Source organism: Protobothrops mucrosquamatus, unplaced genomic scaffold, assembly GCF_001527695.2.
Source record: "Protobothrops mucrosquamatus isolate PMUCROS unplaced genomic scaffold, P.Mucros_1.0 scaffold885, whole genome shotgun sequence".
NCBI classification, from domain to species: Eukaryota; Metazoa; Chordata; class Lepidosauria; order Squamata; family Viperidae; genus Protobothrops; species Protobothrops mucrosquamatus.
In genome coordinates, this window is record NW_015387139.1 from 183,693 (window position 1) to 205,281 (window position 21,589).

At 38.4% G+C, this 21,589-nt stretch overlaps 1 protein-coding gene across 1 annotated transcript in view; it reads right to left on the reverse strand.

The window, feature by feature from the left end:
• Positions 1-10,887, reverse strand: part of LOC107290407 (ryanodine receptor 3-like) — a gene marked incomplete at its 3' end in the record, with an annotated part of 194,223 nt that extends 183,336 nt beyond the window's left edge. The window contains exon 1 of the mRNA XM_015819286.1: positions 10,837-10,887. Coding sequence (XP_015674772.1) covers positions 10,837-10,887 — 51 coding nt within the window. The remainder of the gene's footprint in view (positions 1-10,836) is intronic.
• Positions 10,888-21,589: the final 10,702 nt, after the last annotated feature.

Genomic DNA, 21,589 nt, shown 5'->3' on the forward strand with positions numbered 1-21,589 from the left:
AAATGGCAAATTAGCTTTTTGGTTATTCAATGAACCTGAATCAAAGTTAAGATTAGGAAAACAATTCTTATTTTCATATAGAGCAGTTTAAGATGTATGGATTTCAACTGGTTTCCATCTTGCTTCCTCCTAGATGAGGAATTCTGGGAAATGGTCCACACATCTTAAACCTGCCAAGGTTGAAAAACATTAATATAGAGCATGACTACATAGCAAACAAAGTGCCTGACAATAACAATTGGCATGACACCCTAAAATATAAGAGCATAATGATCTTTGCAGATCATTATTTTGCCAACAAGCTTAAAGCAGAAAGGCACAAAACATCCAGACTCTGCATCCTTCAACTTTGTGCAGTAGGTCATATGATTATAGAAGACAGAATTTCTGAAGAATAATACTGAAAATGTTACTAAAAGCTCATGATTACGCACTCCCTAATTTATAACAGTATTAATGTTTCTTTTCCACAAAAAGATCGAAATTCACCCCAGCATGTGAAAGGCATTGGTTAAATGCATGCCCAAACTCTTCAATTTTGCAACCCAGGTTATGATGGGTTCTAATGAAAGATAGAAGAAGCTTTGTCTCAGTACCAGTTTTGTGCTTTTCTGTTGAAAGAAAATGAGGACATGAAGAGCAAAATAGGAAACTGTGAGGATAAACACACAGCCTGTGAAGGAAAGCTGTGTGATCTGTGTGATCTATGAGAAAGAAAAGTCTGTGACCATCCATGTCATGATCCTACACTATTTTCAGACATCAAGATGTCTGCATCATCCTCAAGTGAGAATCAGGACTTGAGGGCTTGCTCAGGAGAATTTTAAGCTATATACAGTATCTTGGAAACTGAAAATTGGAAATACAGCATAGCAAGATACTTCAAAATTAAACACAATCAGTCCAATAGCTGCCACACAACAGACTTTTCTGAGATGTTATGTTGTAATTACGTTGTCAGTTCATGGTTATAAAACAAGCTGTCTCAGTCCATATTTCCTAGGGCAAGATAAATGCCAAAACAGTCCTGATCCTAATGGATTTCTTAATGTTTCAGCACCGGCCTTGCAGCTAAAAAGTTGCTCATCAAACACATGGCAATTAATTTGAGATAGCCTAAAAACTCTGACCGGCTAGCTGTTTGCCCTTTGCTGTTATTGTAACAGAGTGGCTATGTTCAGAGGCAATACTAATCTGTAGTTTAGCAGCTTTTGTAAAAATGAACTCAGCCAACTCCTCTGTTCATGCTTTTCTCCTCCCCTATTTCCTATGGTTTGGTTACCCAGAGAAGAAACTGTCACACATATTTTAAATAAATCACTATTTAGTATGTCATTATACCCACCATTTCAGTGATCAGTGCAACTAGTCATATCTGACTGTGGGACTAAGACCGCAGACTTATGTGCATGTTTACTGATAGATATTCAACGGATACAAAAAATGTATCAGCAATTTTGCTGCAGCTAAAATCACTAAAGAAAGAAAATTAAAGATCTTTCTCACACCATTGCACCTATTTACCATTGTTATTCCACTTCCATTCCCTAATGTCCCATGACTGTGAAACTCTGCCAGTGTCAAAGCTAGAATGTCAGATTTGTTTCTATACTGATGGATCTTTATGTACTCTGAGACATCTGATTTGGGGGGAGGTTTTAGCAACACTACTCTCAGTGCAAGTGAACTTTCTCCAAGTCTCTGACCTCTAAAAATCGAAAAAAGAGGACATGAAAATATTTCTTAAATATATATTGTATTGTGAAGTAAAATAAGGTGATCACCAGGATAAAATCATAAACACAAATGTTTAATCTACAAAACCAAGCTTTCGTCGGCCACATTACCGACATCGTCAGGGTATAAAATGCTGGATCCGGGAGTCTGTTTTTATGTGGCTGGCTGCCTCTGCACTTTGACCCTGGATCGGGTCATAGGTCCGCCCATTAGCATCGGCTGTGTAGTTCTTAAAGGGGCCGTTTCTAAAGTTGTCCTCTCCTCTCCAATTGCTGTTGGTTTTTTTGTGCGTGTGTGGGTGCCTGGAGATCCGCTGTTCATCCGCTCCCAGTCGGACAGCGGATTTTACTTCACATTATGTGTATACCCGGGATTCGTGTTTTTAATGCTATTAAGGACACACATATATATTGTATGTATTTCCTCTTAGAAGTTATTACATCAGATTTCATCACAAAATGCTTTTGGGGTTTTGCTGAGCAGTACCTGTGATATTCATTAGTTAAATGGCACAATACAGCCTTTCAGTCAAGAATCTTCTACCTTCGTGCTTATTCACTTCTGATATCAAAGATCTTTTTTTTAAAATCTGGCTGGTTCTTCAAGCCTTGGCTTCTGAATTTTACTGATACTTATTGTTCTTTGGGTCTGACTCTTAGCTGCATAAATATTTTATTGGAATTAGCTACTCAGATTCTCTGGCAGCTAAAATTCTATTTTTCTATTTTTTAAAAGATGCTATAAGTTTGCTTCTGGAACTTTTCTTTCTCATGATTCTAAGGTTTCCTGCAACCCAAATCCCTGCCTTCTCGGTTTTTTCCTTTCTTACTCTGCAAACTTTGTGATCTGACATTTCTTGGTGGCATAGCTTTACTACCCTACTAATTGGATTATGCTTTTATCAAGCCTCATTTTTCTTCTTCTACATGGTACATAACAACTCTGACTTGAAAGGATATATAGTTTAATGTCATATTCTTTTCACTGTTACTAACTTTTATTGGCTCTATTGTTATTCTGATCCAATATTAACCGAATACGTGATGAATCTGTTGAACTGCATGAAAGTGAACTACTTACTTTTCCTTTCTTTCAATTTTAAGAAATTACACATACATTAAACTCTAAATTAGTGCTTCTCAAACTTGACAGGAACAACAAGGCTGGCTGGAAAACTCCACACATCTTCAAGTTGCCACAGTTAAGAAACACTGGTCTAAATGCTTTAGTAATACAATAGTCAAATGGCCATTTTCAAATGATGTACAATATCTTCAAGTTGAACATAGCATTCCAAACATTAAATTCATACACCTAGTCAAATGCTTACCAGCTATAACAGTGTTAACCATTTTTATTGAAATGTTCTTTCTAATATTTTTAAAAATATTTCATGTTTTCTTCTATGTCATCTTTTCCATTTAAGCTGTTCAAGATTTTGAACTTTTACTCACAGAAAACATGTTTATTGTGCTTCTCTGCTACAAGAGAGAAATAAGCATGAATCAGGAAAATAATCACTGCTTACATTGAAAGAGTAAAGTACTGGGGATTGGGTCATAAATCAAAAGGGGTTCACAATCTGACCCTCCCAGTGTCACACACAATGCTGCCAATGTGTTGGGCTTAATTCCCAGAGCTTTTGCCAAATTTATCAACCAGAAGGGAGAAAGTATGATATATATAGGAAGTAATCACATTAACTGTATATATTTTATTCTATTTTAATTTTAAAATACATTTGGTTTTTTTGTCCTGAATGTGCCTGTCAGGACTGTCAATGGATGGAAGATTTTTACTTAAATCTGTGCCATCTTTCAATGGGCAGAAGGAACACAGAGAATAGAGACAATCCAATGTTGTTAATGGATGTTATAGAGTTAATGATAAGAGTCAATCTGTCTCCTCTTCTGAAATGTTTATACTGCAAGACAGCATGAAACATTTAAATCTGATAGGGTAGAAATTTGGTTCTATCACTGTTACTCATTCAGAAACTGTCAAGGATCTGATAGGGTTATCATTTTTGGAACACAAATGCAGATATAATTTATAGCCATTTTCATTCTTGTCTCATTGGGAGCCTGATAGTGCCTATATCTTTGTTATGGCTCACTTGCTTGTTGAAGTGTTGCCCCAAGATGCCACTTGAAGGCCAAGTGTGGGTTTTATCCTGAAAATATTTGCGTAGCAACCATGATTTGCTTTGACTTTAAGTGCTATGTGAATTCATGATTTGCAAATCAGAAATGATGTCTTGTTTTCTAAAACTGTTGTGAAGATTCTGAAGGTACATTCTTTTTCCAGCTGTGGCCAATAAGATGCCCCAGGAAAACTCACAAATAGAACAAAATGACAATATCTGTCATATCTGATTTATCCCCAGCAAAATCAAAATTCTTTCTCTCTCTCTTTCTCTTTCCCAGTCTCTCTCTTTGGATGTTGAGCTTCCAGCAATTATGACAAATTCACTTCCATGTAATCATTCAGAAAGTATTAACATCACTAGTTCATTGGCAAATGATGGCAATTTAATTTCATGAGCATCTTTTTAAATGTTTGTCTGAAAACAGTTCCCCAACCCACAATTCTAAGTTGCATTCTGGGCATGCATATTTATTTGTCCACAGTAGACACAACAATATTCAATTATCTGTATAGATCGTGAATATGACTTCAAGTTTTAAGATTGCAGGCAGGGAATGAGCAGAAAAGTTCTGTTTTTCTTTTCCCAAAGCTTTACCTATTAACAAAAAGAAAGTTTAAAAAGAGAAGGCAAAAAGCTTCACTTTCTGCATTTTTGCTTGTTGTTCAAAGAATAGAAGGTAAGCCAGGAAAAATGAAAACCCTGCATGTGTATATCTTTTTCCCACTATTCTAATTGTCTATATGGGATATGTATAATTCATTTTCAGCATGATGCAATATCTTAATTACAATATAGAATTATTATTCCTTATTTCCGCAGCCTTTCTTGCAGTTTCTAGTTTCCCAATAATTTCCCAAAGTCTCAGTATAGAAAAAAATACAAGACTGATTGCCAGCTTGACCTTAAATGTGCTAATGATAATCCAGAAAGTCAGCCAAGCATATAAGTAACATTAACAATGCACTGAGTATGTTCAGATTGTTTCATCTGAAACAATGGAAGCATCAGAGACCCTACATCAAAATCTATTTTGCTGCCATCAAACATCTATTTAAGAAGGGACATGTAAGCAATAGTTGAACATTTACATAGTCTAATTCAAGTCAGTTCATGACATAGCTCCAAAAGTTGTTCTGAAGACATCTGTATTATAGCAGCTAGACAGCAAGATTCTTATTTTATACATACTTAATTAGAGATAAACTCCACCGGACACTCTGGGTTTATCCAATATTCTAAGCCATGGTTTTCTTCATGATTTGTGACTAAGCAGGGTTCACACATTGTGCTAAACCATAAGCATAATCAGTAAATCACAATGCTGGGTACACATAATACACTAAACCAAAGTCATAATATGCCTTAAAATATTGCATAAACCAAGCCTATAAGACTTAGAACTAGACATGCGTTAACTTATGTAATGTGTACCAAAATGTCTCTATAATTTGTTTTTTCCATAGTCCATTATGTGGCCTTTGCAAGCCATTATCTGAGAATCATGTTTTCTTTGCAGTAATATTGTTTTACTCCCCGATTTTTTAAAGTAAGAATGAAGAGAATATAACCTCAATCACGACTTCATGTATATATATATAAGAGAAAAAAAGTTTCCAGGACACAGCATTATAGAGGTGTTGAAATATGCTGAGTTTTAGTTCACACATAATTGTACTTTGCATCTGGCATTGACATCCTTACATTCTGCTCCCCCCAAATGTTTACAATTCTCAAAACCCGCAGAAACAGAAGCCTGAAAAGTTATTAGGAATTCAGCCAGAACAAAATAGTCAAAGCCTAATTGTTTATGTGTTTTTCCCCTCAATTAAACTAAAAATAATTATGTGCTTCTTCCAATGGTTAAAGAGAACTGCTCTTATACACAGAAACATTCACAGTGAACCAAAGTAACATCAACATAACATATATGCAGTGACACAAGAACACAACATATTTGTGCCCAATTGCTGATGCAAGAATGTAAGTTGTGAGTTTTATGTTCTGATGTACATTTCCTTATTTGTCTTCCTTGCCTCTTCATGGGCTCTATGGATAAATATCTATGAAATTACTACCCAGACAGCTAAACCTATAAATTATCCAATAAGAGATTCAATGGAAGAAACTATCCAATTCTGAAGCATATGTACCACCAAAAAAGATTTACCAATTTGACTCCCATTTGGGCAACACTGATCACCATTGAGGCCTGATGGTGCAGTGGTTAAAATGCAGTAGATAGACAGACAGACAGACAGACAGACAGACAGACAGACAGACAGACAGACAGACAGACAGACAGACACCGAGACAGAGACAGAGACAGAGACAGAGACAGAGACAGACAGAAACAGAAGAAATACTGCAAAATATTTCACTTGTAATTGGAACAAGACAGTTCCCTCCCCCATATGAGAAAATGATATGGATTTACCATAGTTGTCTCTAGCCAGTCTGTGCTAGAACAGAGAATGGGATGAGAGAGGTAGCATCATTATACCTGAAGATCAATACATCAGTGAAGTATTTGAAAGCTGTGCCCTGATGGTAGGATAATAATAATAATAATAATAATAATAATAATAATAATAATAATAATAATAATAATAAAGTTGGAAGGGACCTTGGAGGTCATCGAGTCCAACCCCTTGCTCAGGCAGGAAACCCTACACCATTTCGGACAGATGGCTGTCCAGTCTCTTCTTAAAAACTTCCACTGTTGGAGCATTCACTGCTTCTGGAGGCAGGTTGTTCCATTGGTTAATTGTTCTAGCTGTCAGGAAGTTTCTCCTTAGTTCTAGGTTGCTTCTCTCTTTGATTAGTTTCCATCCGTTGCTTCTTGTCCTGCCTTCAGGCGCTTTGGAGAATAGCTTGACTCCCTCTTCTTTGTGGCAGCCCCTGAGATATTGGAACACTGCTGTCATGTCCCCCCTCGTCCTTCTCTTCGTTAAACCAGACATACCCAATTCCAGCAACCGTTCCTCATATGTTTTAGTCTCCAGTCCCCTAATCATCTTTGTTGCTCTTCTCTGTACTCTTTCTAGAGTCTCAGCATCTTTTTTACATCATACATTTACAAGTATTGCAGGCTAACTCTGCCCACAGCCTGGAATTCGACCCTGACAGGCTCAATGTTGACTCAGCCTTCCATCCTTATGAAGTCGGTAAAATGAGGACCCAAATTGTTAGGGGCAATATGCTGACATCGTAAACTGCCCAGAGAGTGTTGTAGTGTAAAGCACTATGGGGCGGTATATAAATCTAAGTGCTATTGCCATTGCCATTGTTACCAGCACTGGCACACAACAATCCTATTCTACCATGTCTATGTTCCCTGTATTTATGCCTAATTTTTAGATATTAACTTTTCTAATCTTTCATCAGCCTGTTTACTGTGCTATCCTTATATGAGGCAATAAATATGCTAACCAATTTCCTTTTTGCTTTTCAAATATATGACACAAAAACTGTAATATCAATTCAAATGGTTAATTGTTCACTATTCCCCAGTTCATAGGATTTATTTCCCACTTTGTTGAACTGTAGTATATAAATTGCTGTGTGCTTGATATGCTCTTTTTCACATTTTATATGATTTTTAAAAAAAAAACATATCAGGCACACAGCAAATTATGTGTAACAGTTCAACAAATTGGGAAATAAGTCCTTTTAAAAATATTTAAAATAAAGTGATGAAATCAAATGGTCAAAAGTAGTAAAATTCCCTTCCAATGTAGATGCAGACATGTTCCAATAGGTTTAGCTGGTGCTGTATTATTACCTTAGGAGCTCCATTTAAAATCCTTAACTGTAGAAACTGTTTTTGACAATAAAATAGTTTCTGAACACCCAACCAATATAAAGCTAAACAGAAATGTTTAGTACTATTGAATTGATTCTTAACATTTAACTACTTCTAAGGCAGAAGACAACTGCTTCCAAATGAGATCTGAAAAATTAGGTGTCTAAGTACAGTAATGAAATCATATGCGTTATTTTTACTCAATTTGGGTAATAAATCAGAATAAAGATTGCAAACAAAAGAGTTGATGCTGTCAACGAGTGAAAAAAATTGTGGAAATCCTGTTGTCTATATTTAACAATTATCTGTTGAAAAGAGCACTTCTCAAGGTTATTACTATGAATCCTGTCTCTAATCAGACTTGTCACGTCCACAGTTACATTGCCAGTCTAAGAAGAATAGGAGTATGTTGCATGTTGCCCATAAGAAGCTATTCCTTAACATTTAATCCAAAATCAACCCCTATAAATTAGAACATCAAAATTTAAGGATTTCTATTAGCTATTCCAATAAAGAAGCTAGAAACACAGATGCAAATATGTTTTAATGTTATGGACATGCCTTAATACATGGTTGCTGTGCCCAGGGAATAATTAATATTGATATGATTGCAGCAATCAAAGTAATTTGCCAGAGGTTAATCAATCATACTAGCCCCTTTGGTATGGTATAAAGAATCTTAAAAAAAAAAGTCTTGAGAATCACTATCTCTCACTGAATAAGTTTTCTGGTATGAGGGGAGGGAAAGAATGCTTCAGTTTACATTTTATGATGGAAATTAAGACTGGAAGGAGCAGGAAGAGGGGAAGAGAATACTGTTAATGGAGAAACAGCAGCCCAGTCTCTGCACTATATACTAGTGCCAAGAAGAAGCTTCCTAAAAGCAAGTATATCTTTACATCATATGCTGAACAGGAAAAAAATATTCCAAATTCACTGAAAGATGGAAAGAGTTTCTACATGCTAGGTAAAGAATACAGATAACCATTTCATTAGAAGTCACTTCAGGAAGCAGAAGATATACATCATTTGTCTGGAAGGGGAGGGAAGCTTTTGGCTTTATTATTCAGTGGGGATATTAAATGAAGCATCTTAGCTGTTTGGAAGAATTTTACATCAAAGATATACTTTGGAAAGTGCAAAGCTAGAGGGATAGCAATATATATATATTGAGTGCTTTTTATGCACCCTGTCGACCCAAATATGGGAGAAAGAAATCTTTTGCCTAGAGGTTATCACAGCTGCTTAACATGCAGACAGCCCAGGTTCGAATCTCAGAAGGGTATGTCTGGTTGAAAAGAACTAAAAAGTTCGAAATAGCTATTCCAGTTCTCCCTTAATTCTTTGTTAGCAATCCAAATTTTAAAAAATACATATATAAGATTCCTTTCTCCCATATTTGGGCCGACAGGGTGCACCAAACTCAAGATATATATATATAAAATCCAAATTTCTTTTTCTGACAAATATGGATTTAAAAAATGTTTCGCAGTTATATATATATATATATATATATTTTAAATCCAAATTTCTTTTTCTGACAAATTTGGATTTAAAAAATGTTTCGCAGTTGCGACTTGAGCCTGTTTAACGCCCCTAGTTGTGGGGCTGCATGGTAAAAGATATTGTAAAAAGTAAAAAAACTGCAGTATAGCAGTTAAAAATGTCCAGGTGTTCTCAATCAGACCGGTCTGTCTGAAAAAAAAAAACTTCCTATATATATATATATATGTTTTCTGAGGTTTTCGCGGGTGTTTGTATGTAGGTCTTTAGTTATTCGGGTTAATTCTACGCNATATATATATATATATATATATATATATATATATATATATATATATATATATATATATATATATATATGGCTGGAGATAGAATTATATATATATATATATATAAAATACAACATAAAATACAACATAAAATACAATAAATCAGCTGATGCCCAGAATATACTGTATATTTAGCTTCTTCCCTGTATAGACAGGTGGCTGTTCCATCTCATAAAGCAACTGAAAATGTTATAGAACAAAAGTGCTCTTCACCGAAATTAGCTCTTCCATCAGATGATTTCAGGAAGCAAGCCAGCGTGACATTTTATCACAGCTGGCTTCTTTTTTTCTTTTTTCTTTTTTTTTTGAAGAGCCCTGGGACCTTTGTCACATCTTTCTTATTCCTTCCTTTAATACCAGCCGACAATGATGCGATGCTGATTTTGGTTATTGAGAAGTTCTATTCTGGAAATCTCCCTTTAAAAAGTTGGGCTACCAGCTCAACAGGGCTACTTGACCCCGATTGGAGTTGTTCCTCCTGAAGGTGAAAAATGGAGAAGTACCGAGACTCTTCTCCTCCCCCCCCCCCAATCAATACCAAAATACGTCAACACAGAGGATTTCACCTGGAGAGCAGAAAAGTTAACGTGTGGATCAGATCTTCGTTCCAGCTTGTTTTGAGAGCTTCTAGTAGGACACGAGAGCTCTTTTTTTGGGGGGAGCATTTCGAGAAGCACATTCGGTTATTTCACTGCCCAGCACTCCCCTTCTCAAAATAAGTGCTGCATTCCTTAAAGGAAGCTTCAGACACGATACTGGTTTACTTTCAGAAGCCCAAGTGTTCATGCAAGCTCATCCTCTCTACTTGCCCTCGAATGGGTGGGAAGTTGCAGAAGGTTCGCCCGCGTCTCTTTGCATATCAGCTTCCCCTTTGCCCCTGCCCAACCTTCTCGGATTTGGCAGAGAAGAAAAAGCAGACCCTGGAGAGAAGTTTCAGAGGGCAGGTTATCTGGCGTGCCGCATTTCCAAAGCCCCAAGTACCAAAGTTGACAAGGATGCTTGGGAAGGAGCCTTGGAATGGCCAAGCGAACTCTCGCTTTGGGGGTGGGTGGGTAGGGTGGGGGTCAGCCAACTCCATCCGAGGATCTCAGGAGAGACAGACCGGCACGGGAGAATGCCCGGGGGGCTGATCTGATTCCCGAAGGGCTTGTCATAAGATTCTCCACTTCCCCAAAGACTCACTCTTAAGCAAAAGCTTAAGGGACTGGGGAAGAAACCTTGTTTAGTTAATGCAACCCGCTCGGAAGACCTGGAGGGAAACGAACCGGGTTGCTGCTCTAGAAACCCCCGACACCGATGCACACACGGATACTTACAGTTCGTAGGAACTGTATCTCGTCTTCCCCTCCTTCGCCCCCTTCAGCCATGGCTCTGGAAGCGGGGGGGCGCTCTGCTCAGCCTCCGATCGCCTCTTCAGCGGCAGCTCGCAGGCTCACCTCAGCTCCTTTTTCCCGATTGGCATTAGCATCCAGCTAATCCTTAGCCATATAGGGAGCCCCGCCAACTCCACTGCACTGCAGACTGTCAGTCAACCCCCTCAGCGCCAGAACCAACGGAGCTGCTTCCCCAATTTCACAGCAAGCAAACCCCCGCGCTTCCGCCTTGCCCCCTTCTCTAGGGAAGAAACCGATCGGGAAGGCATTACAGGAAGCCCTCCCTGCATTTCCAAGGGTCGCCCTCCCCTTTGAAAGGTCTACTCAATAGCGCAATCGGGGGGGGGGGGGAACGGCAGTGAAAAGCCGAGCTCTCTCCCTCTCGCTTTGCTTAGTGGCTTCAAATGTCTGCCCTCCTCCCGGTGTTAGAAAAGAGAAAAGAAAAGAAGAAGGGAAAAAAAAGTATCGCAATCAGCAACTCTTCCCTTATTGATGAATATTTCAGAGGACTGAAACGCGGACTGTCATCAGCCTTGGGAGAGTGATTATTTTAGCAGCAGGTTTCAGGCATGTGCAACATTATCTATTTATCTAAAACCGAAGCAACAGCAATTCCTGTCTGATGAGACAATTTCACCGTCTAAAAGGAAACTGGGTGTAATTGTTAAATAAGCGACAGTTTCCACAAAGCAATTTGCTATGAAGCCTGATCTAGTTGGGATCTACGCTACTCTATAATTAACAACATGGGTACTTGAGTCCCCGTCCTAGGGATGTGTAGGATGATACAAGTTCTGCTGAAGTCAGTGGAATTTATGTCTCAGTGCAACTGATTAATTTGGAGTGTGGTTATTTTTCCCCTGCACCTCCAGTCTTCGGCTTCTGAAGTTTTCTAGCAAGAGTAAACCAAAGATATTCTTAAAACCTACAAGATAGCCATTCCCAAAAGTTATCAAAACAGAAATCCAAAATGTTACCTTGAAAAAGGAAATGAAGAATGCTTATAAACAGGTTACAGTTTATCCTTTTCAGCATCAATGAACACCTTGCCACATCTCATCCTTGAGGAGTTTCACAGGTTAGGTTAAGCATTCCCGAAAGCTTGTATGTGCTTAAATTCTCTTGCATATCCTCCTTGCCCCATCAGAAGGCTTGTGTCCACCTGCTTGTCCATTCAGCGGTGTACCACAATCAGGCCAGAGCCAGACCACATCAAGAAGTAGTTTTGTTGCTCTCGAACAGGCCAGATGCATCACACGCAGGCCACGCCCACCCCAGCTCCGCAAAGGCAAAAAAGTCACAATATGTCACAATACATCATGCAACGTGATCAAGTTTGACACCTGTGCTCTGGAAATAGAGTTTTTCCCCTTAAGTCCACACAAGATGCCCCACTGAAGGCAATGCAACATGCATAAATGCATATAAGAGATATGGCCTCATTGTAGGGGCGCTTCCTGTGGTGCTCTGTGTGCTGTTCTACCTGACCACTGCATGTGATCTCTCCATGTTCTGCCCATCCTTCATTCTTGTATTGACAGCATGGCCATGGAGCTGATCAACGAAAGGGCTTCATGAGTCAAGGACAGCCATTCTCCCAGGTGCTCTGGTGATGCAGCACTTTGAATATCAGTCATGAGCCACTCCCCATCACAATGCATATGTCTCTCCCTACATAAAAAGGAATATGCTCTAACCACACAGCTGTCCAGAAAGGGGCACTCAACTTAAGAACTTTCTTTCATTTTTCTTTTCCTGAAGCTCAGCGATGGGTTCAAATAATGGGATTCCTGTATTAAAAAATATTGGCAAATGTCTTGTCCTAATCCACACCCCTTGCTGCCACTGCAAGCAGTTATGAACTGAAAGACATTGTATTCTACGCTACTTTAAGACAGAGGTTCCCAATCTTTTGGGCACCAGGGACCAGTTCCGTGGAGAGAGGTTTTTCCACGGACCGGAGGGGCGTGGTTTTGTGTGCTGCTTGCATCCTGTGGATGGGGCTTTGCTTTTTTACGCGGCCCAGTTGCTGGCATGACGCGGTCTGGTACTGGTTCATGGACCGGAGGTTGGGGACCCCTGCTTTAAGAGACCATTAACCACATAAATGCATTTTGGACACTTGGCAAACAGTCCACATTTACAGCCGTTTTCAGAGTCCTATGGCCAGGTGACTGCAACTTGTGATGTCTTTGCCAGATACTGGCATTGACTTCCTGTTTTTGGCAAACCCCGCCCCAATATCAAACAATCAGTTCCCTTAATAACAACAAGGTTTGCTTTTTAATCCTGGCATTACTTTATGACCACCATGTGTGCTTTATGATTACCGCATCTATTTAATGACAGCTTGAAAAAAGATTGTAAAATCGGGCACAGTCACATGGTAATCACTTTATGATCATCAGGAGTTACAACCAAAATTGAGGAATCAATTACAGACATAAGTTGAGGACTACCTATACTGGGTGTTGAATGCACACAATCCTAGCCAAATGGCTAAGTGCTGGAGTCTTTATGCGCTCATATTAAAAAGTAGTTGGCTGTTGCTAAGCCAGCCATAGATATATTCCCCTGTTTTGGGTTCTTAAGTTCCTTCTGCCACGCAGCTGTTGCAAGGGTTTATTTTTTATCTTTTCATGTGTTGTGCAGTGAATTAGAATGACTGCAATAAAGCCATTAATTGAGTGGTGTTGAAGTATACTTGACTTGCTGCATAATATTGATCCAGATGACAGAAAAACTTTAGGGGATGGGGGAGATGAGGGAATAGAACAGAGGTGGAGAACTATGGCCCCTTTATGACTTGTGGACTTCAACTCCCAGTATTCCTAACCAGCCCCAATTCCTGGGGCTCAGGAATTCTGGGAGTTGAAGTCCACAAGCCATAAAAGTTCCCCCACCCCTGGAATAGAACAAATTAAGAATGGAAAGGCCTGCATAAGGGGACTAGATTACTTCCTATAATCACAGTCCATTTCCCCATCCAGCAGGGTTCAGTGTGCGATTTTAAAAAACCCATTTTCAGCTGTTTAATTGCAGCCCCACCCCTTTTACCATTGTGTAATGAAAATACACAGGTGCAAGGAAGGAACTTTTATTTCACTGTCACAATTTTTAACTTGATCTTTTTGATCCCAGGTGGGACCTGCTGTTCCCATGTACAGCATCTCCTCCAGATCAGTCAATCTCCTCTATCATCTTCAGGCCCATATTTTATTTTCTTAGTTGAAGTCCAGGTTGCTGCAGAATGAATTTTTCAACCACTATAGATGAACTTTCAGAAGTACATGTTCAGATACAGTAGCTTATATGGGTAGCACAAAATATAGATTGGGTAGTAATTGCTTGGATCCAAAGGATTTTTTCTCTGATTCAACAATGCTACAATACAATACTATCTCCATTTTTCTGTCTTTAGCACATTCAAAAATGACACCAGCCAGAGCACAGAAAAACTCAAAGAAGCAGTGCAAGATCAGAAGATGTAGAGAGACCTGGCCCACAGAATCGCCCAGAGTCAAACACGACTAAATGAATAACATTATCGTCTGTCTTTAAACATCAGTTGAACAGTTCTTAAGTAATTCCATGACATCTAGTCCAAAGTATTATATTTGTTCAGTTTGAATATCAGCATTCAGATGCATTTTTATACTTCTTCCATTGTAAAAGACTCCTTAAAATAGTAATTATGTCAGAACTGAGCAAATAAATACTGGCTGCCATCCAATCTGATCTTATGAACAGACAGACTGAGCATGGAGCTGATAAGTTCCATCTGGGAAAATAGGTAAGAGTGAAACTATTGAGGTTTTCACAAAAATACATTTAGATTCTTCCACATGAAAGGAAAGGAGGACTGAAATAGGCTAAGGAGATATCAGGAAAGGAGCTCTGGGTGGAGTTGAACAACAGAAAAGAAGATGATGGCTGGTAGATCAAATTAGATGTCAGAAGCTTGGGCTGCAGGTTCCAGAGTAAAGGGAAATTCACCAAGGATGGAGGAGGAAGAGGATGCTTCAAGGGGTCATATGTACATGATATAGAGGGAGAAAAAAATATTGAAAGATCTAGATGCTGCTAGCTGTGAGATCTTTACAGCTACAATGTTTTAGCTGAAACCTTGATTAACTCTAAGGAATATTTAATATAGCTACATATATAACAACAGTTGAGGTATATTGATATAAGGTATATTTGCATTAAAGCATTATTTGAATCACCAAATGGCAGACCGTTAGGATCAGAAAGTGATAACTGGTTTTACCCACATTCTAACTTTTTGGGTTACCAGTACACCAAAAAGAGGGGAGGAAATGGAAAATGGGTTTATTTAATCTGTTTTAGATGCATGTTCCTTAGCTGTAAAGGTCAACCTCTCCGAGAAATTTAAGTTGTTATATCTTGCAAGTTTTCAAATAAAGAGCTACTGTGAGCTGTTTTACTTGAAGGCTCCTGCATGCTGAGGTTTTATCTATTCAGTCTTGAGCTCCTCGGTACCCCTCCCCCCCCCACTGTGACACTAATTCTCTTAATGTTCCTGCCATTTCATTTTCTTTTTCTGTAATTTGTTCAGAGGTTTCCCATTAGGAGCAGTTGGTGTGCTTTTGGGTTGGCTGCTACCTTGTGCTGCTATTCGGTTTCTCTGGGTCTTTCTTAAGCTTTCTAATTGTGCCCCAAGATTTCTTGATGTTGTTAGTCAAATCTGTGCTCTCAGTTAATTCCTTCCATGTCATGAATTGCTGCTTACCAAGCACAGCTGCCAGCTCTTTTCCTGTAGAGATACTTTTCTGCAAATGATTGTAATTGTATGTTTGAAGGTAGCTATCAAATAACAGTGGCCAATTGGGATGTTACACCAAAATACCTCCCTCCTACTCCCCTTGTCATGAAGAAAATCTATCTTTGTGGTTGCTAAAGTCCATACTGATTTGATGGCACATAATTAATCAATTCTATATTCCTCCCAAATTATATTACATAAGAAAGCCCCCTCTCAATAATTTAAAATTACCAGTAAACTCATATTGGAAAATATAATCTTTTTGGCTGTTAGAGGTTGTGCATGTAAGCATTCCTGAACATAAGAATTTGTGAAGCAGGTTTTAGGAATACAGCAGAAAGTTTATTTACAGGACATCTATCTATCTATCTATCTATCTATCTATCTATCTATCTATCTATCTATCTATCTATCTATCTATCTATCTATCTATCCATTCAATTTATATGGCTGCCTATTTCAAAGATAGAACTCTGGGTTGCTAATTAGGAATAAAAGCATCATAACAAAACAATTAGCTGAGATAAAGCCAAACCATACAATCAACATAACCACAACACTGGGGTTAACCATACATCTTGGGCTCCTGATTCAGCAACAGAACTAGATTCTTAAGACCTTATGGAAAGCCAGAAGTGGTGGGTCAAGTCTAATCTCTCAGGAAATAATGTTACAGTCACTACTATGACAAAAAAGGCTCTCCTCTGGAGATGCACCAGATGATACTTCCTAATACACAGATGGAATCTGGAACATGTCTTTTCTGCTGGAATCTCACAGGATGGATAGATATCACCAAGAGAGATGATTTTGGCTCCATTGCATTATAGCAACAGGCAAATCTATCGTATCACTCACTGCATCCTACCAAAGAGTCAAAAGAACAAGTGATCCATGCATATGTGTTTGGGCAGAAGAGCAAAATAAAATACTTTCAGGTTAGCAATTTTACAGATAACAAGCAGGCAGAATGTTAGACAAAGAAGACACAACTAACTCCTTAATTCTCTAAACCTTATTGCTTCCTTGTGGTCAGTAAGTTATTGGTGCTAGAGAGTTCATGCTACTGAATGCCACCTCCAATATGAGCTTTGCGGGAAATGGGTGAGATGTTTTATCATCTTTCATACAAATACCTCAGTTTTTCTCAGTGTTGTGTTTTGGTACAAAATCTAAAGCCTATGCAGCTACTTCACAATGTAAAACAAAACTGTTTAGAAAAATTCATTTTTCCTATATTGTTGACCAGTCATAAATCAGGATGAAAAAAACAGCCATTTGATCAGAATTTTCACATTGTTTCTCAATGTCAACAACTGATAACATATTCAGAAATGAAACCCATTTTAATTTTTCCTCTCTCTTTTTCTTTTCTTAGCCACTGCTCAAACTGCTTTTATTGTAAAGACAAGTACTGTATAACATGTTAATAAGGTAGCTCAGTAATCCAGAATCCTACTAGATTAAAGAGAAGTGAATGAAAGCCTGAGGAAAAAATGAGAAATTTCCCAAAGGAAAGACTGGAATACAACATTATACATTCTCCTCAGGAAAAAATAGCAGCAGGTGGGGTGGCTGTTATTTCATGCATCCATCTGTAGTTTTACACTGATTAGGAAACTTGGCACATTCAGTGGGAATTTTTCAATCACCAGCTCAGGTTTTTCTATGATGTATTCCAGTCATCAGATAGTATTCCAGTCATCAGGTAGTATTCCAGTCATCAGGTAGAGATGTATTCCAGTCATCAGGTAGTAATAATAAAAAAGGAAAAGTATGTAAAATAAAAAAATAAATACAAGTAAAATTGTTAGGCTACAGTATATCTCTCCATACTGAAATCTAGAAGTAATATTAAAGACTGTGTAGACCAGTGGTGGCGAACCTATGGCATGCATGCCAGAGGCATCACTCGGAGCCCTCTCTGTGAGCACACGCACCGTCGCCCCAGCCCTACCTCCCCCTGTGGCCTGTTCACCAGCAGCCCCCGTGGAGGAGAGTCTCCCCCCTCGGGCACGGCCCGCACGGAGCAGCACAGCCAAGGACATAGCCGGGAAGCAGGGACAAGACTCCGCTCTTGCGCACCATAGCGTGCAGATGATGCTGCGAGGTGTGGGTGGAGGGCGTGGCTGCCATGGCGCTGCAAGGCTGCCTGGGCAACCTGCAGCAGGCCATGGAAGTGGTGTGTGGCCCTGCAGGCGGGCAGGGCAGGGAGCGGGCAGGGGCAGAGCAGGCAGGGTGGGAGGTGGAGCGGAGGCGGGGCAGGTTTTGGGTACTCGGTCTCTAAAAGGTTCGCCATCACTGGTGTAGACCAATGTACTAAATCCTATTATATTTCCATTTCCATTATGGTGCTATAGTACAATCCCATATTTTCCTTTACTTTTAAGAAGAAGTAAATCTGATTATAGTCATAAGTGTATTTTAATAAAGTTGTTAGGAAAAACAGAATTGAAAAACAGTATCAGTGATAAAAAATGAAAGACAGATCTGAGGTGGGAGCAAGGGGTAAGTAATGAGAAAATTCCTCAAAATGTTGTGACATCAGCACCACTTCTTCTGTACTTGTGTTGTGATGTCTCACAATAACACAAGAAACAGGAGAGTTTGCATCTGGAGGTCTTGGGTACATGATTTGTCATTTTGACAAAATTTGCTGCCAACACCTGTGTCAGTGTTTTGGTAGAAATTTGAAAACAAAAACAGAAACATGTTCAGGTTACCAAGTAAGAGCACACAAAGACAACATGGAAATATTGTCAAAGTGTCAGAAAAACAGAACAAGTTAAGGCTGGCAAAGAATACTAAAAAGAAAAACATTTCTTTAGATACATTCAAAACAAAAGAAGAATCTTTATATCAACAGTTGAGTGAAACAGTAAATGCAATGGGTCAGGAAGAACAGGAAGAACCATTCAGCTCCAGTTTGGCTTAGTCTACTCCAACAGACTTTTTTTCCCCCATAAGGCAATTATAAAGAGAAAGATCAAATGGAAATCTTAAAGCTTGAGACTGATAGAAACATAGCCAAGGAATACTCCATTTACTTTGAATGGGTTTAAATCTCCAGAGCCAAATGAACTGCATTCTAGGATGTTTAAAGGAACATACTGATGAATGGATGAAGTGCCAGACTTCTTTTCACAAAATGGAAAAAGAAGGATCCAGAGAACATCTGATCATCCTGATTGGCATCAATACCTAGAAAAATTCTCGAATACACCAAAGCAATAAATCTGCAAAAGTCTTGAAAACAATGTCATGATTACAGAAATCAGCATGGATTTACCAAGACTATATTTATCTCCTCAGATAATTTGTTTATTATATTGTGAGAATGCTGCAAAAAGAATATGTCTTGATTTCAGCAAAGGATTAAACAAATTGCTCTATTACATCCTAATTAACAAGTCAAGTAGATTCATGGCTGGTTTAAAAATCACACTTTAATCCATTGTCCTTAAACAAACAAGACTGAGAAATCAGTTCTTTGCTTCCATACCTTTATTCATGCCATGTTTAGGAAGACGAGAGAATGTGGAAAATTTTAGATGAGACAGCTAGTACCCTAGAAAGCTAAAATAAAATTCAAAACAATCTTAATAATATCAAAATGAAATGTACTAGAGACAGATGCAAATGGTGAATTTACAGTATAGAAATCAAATGGTGGTAGGAGTCAAGTATAAAATAGTATAGCAAAAAGTCTGAGTTAAGTACTGTATGACTCATACTGAATATAGAGAACATGTACTTGTACATGTTGTTTTCTTTAAAGCAAGGCAAGATCAATTTGCCACTGCCTTTTTCCAGGATTTTTCCCCCCAAATTCCCAGATTAATCTAAATGTTTAGGGCTTCCCAATAATCTCCCATCCATACATTATCAAGAGCCAACTCTGCTTAGCTACTTTGAAATCAATCAAGATTTCTGATTTGAGTCTGATTTGACAATAGAACTTGTGAAAAAGATCTTGAAATAGTAGCTGATTATAAACTGATGCTGTAGCAATACTATATTGCTGCAAAAAGGGGATAATGCATTTTATTCTACATTAGTCAGACCTGATTTTAAGTCTTCTACCCAGTTGGGTACATCCTATTTTAAGATGGATTCAAACACACTTAAGTAGCAAAATGCTGATTAATATACATTTACAGTCAGTATATTTATTTGCTACCAAGAACTTTACATGATATTTTTACTTGCCCAAGGAAGGATAATATTTTAGCCTGATTTCATATATCTAACAACAACAAATTAAACTACGATCTTATTCTACTATTTATTTGATAAAAATCTCTACATTGAAAATAGTTTTATAGTGCCAGAGAATTCGGGAATTTCACATCCTCTCCCCATTTTTTCTCAAGATTGGGGTTACTTGTATGTACACCAATCCATTGGATAACTACTGATATATCAACAGTATCTGTGTGCCTAGGAAAACAATAATAGAAAACCTAGTCGCTAGAAATAAGTACATTTCTCCCAGAATAAGCAGAGCCTTTGTTATCCATTTATCTGATTTTGTGTCCCCCCTCTTTTTTTTTAACCTAGCTGGGGATATATGATATTGAAAACCCAGAATCATGGAAAAGAACATATATGGAAGAACAAACGCAACATTAACCATTACTGAATATAAAACATTAACACCAACCTAAGCTGTCAAAATTGCTTTTGGGCAATATAATCTTGATAGGTGTCCAAAAACACCTCTTTTGTCTTTCAAAATTTGGCTTCTGTTCCTTCCCATTCAGAATGTTCTCCAGGCTGTAATTACATGGGAAATTGAAAATCTTCTATAATTCTTATGGGAGTTCAGGCTATATTCCCCAACCCTGTAGACTCAGTTCAACTGTTGATGGTTTTAGATAAGCATAGCAATGAGTTTCTTGTAGCTACTATATTGTTCCCAGACATGTAAGGGAATTAAAAGTGGAGTCCTTTCATCAACAGAATTCCCAGATTTAATCCCTCCCAATTCCACCTTTATTATTTTTATAAATAATTCAAGGTAGCAAACATACCTAATATTCCTTCCTTTTATTTTCCCCACAACAATGCTGTGAAGTGAGTTAGGCTGAGAGAGACTGACTGGCCCAAAGTTACCCATTATTCCTCTCTGTGTGCAAAAGGGGCAGCTATGTTGAGGGTGGGGCATTTGAAAGCATAAATTTATTTATTTATTTATTTGTTTGTTTGTTTGTTTGTTTATTTATTTAATCAACATGCGTAAATGTCCAACTCAGCAAGTGATTCTTGGGACCAATAGAAATAGTTCACACAACCCAAACAAAATTATAACTTTTTTCCCCCAGAAATAGCTACAATCCTAACTACAGGCTGAGCCAAGGATAGTGTTGGAAGCTTGAACTAATGTCTGGAATTTGCCAAGGTCTGGATAGGCAAAGTAACTTAGATAAATCCCTTCAAGACTGAGATTCTGCATATCATTAAACATTAGAAATCCTAGAAGAATACCTTAGTAGGGATTGTCTATGGAGATTCTCAGCCATTCACGTCATGGTTGTCCCAGAGGTGCTTTTTCACACAGCAACTGGGCTTTCTTTTTTCTCTCTGAAATGGGAATTCCTATTTCAAAGAGAAAAAAAGCAACTCCAGTTACCTCATAAAAAAGCACCTCTGGGACTTAGTAGGGATTCTGAATGGAATTGCAGCCTCCCCCCCCCAAAAAAAAGAGTTGATTCATGACTTGACTCTTCGACTAACAACTAGTGCTTAAACAGCATGTGGAAGCTGTGGCTGGGAGGATCTAGTGCAGGGGTAGGCAACCTTGGCTCTTTTATGACTCGTGGACTTCAACTCCCAGAATTCCTGAGCCAGCATATCTGGCTCAGGAATTCTGGGAGTTGAAGTCCACGAGTCATAAAAGAGCCAAGGTTG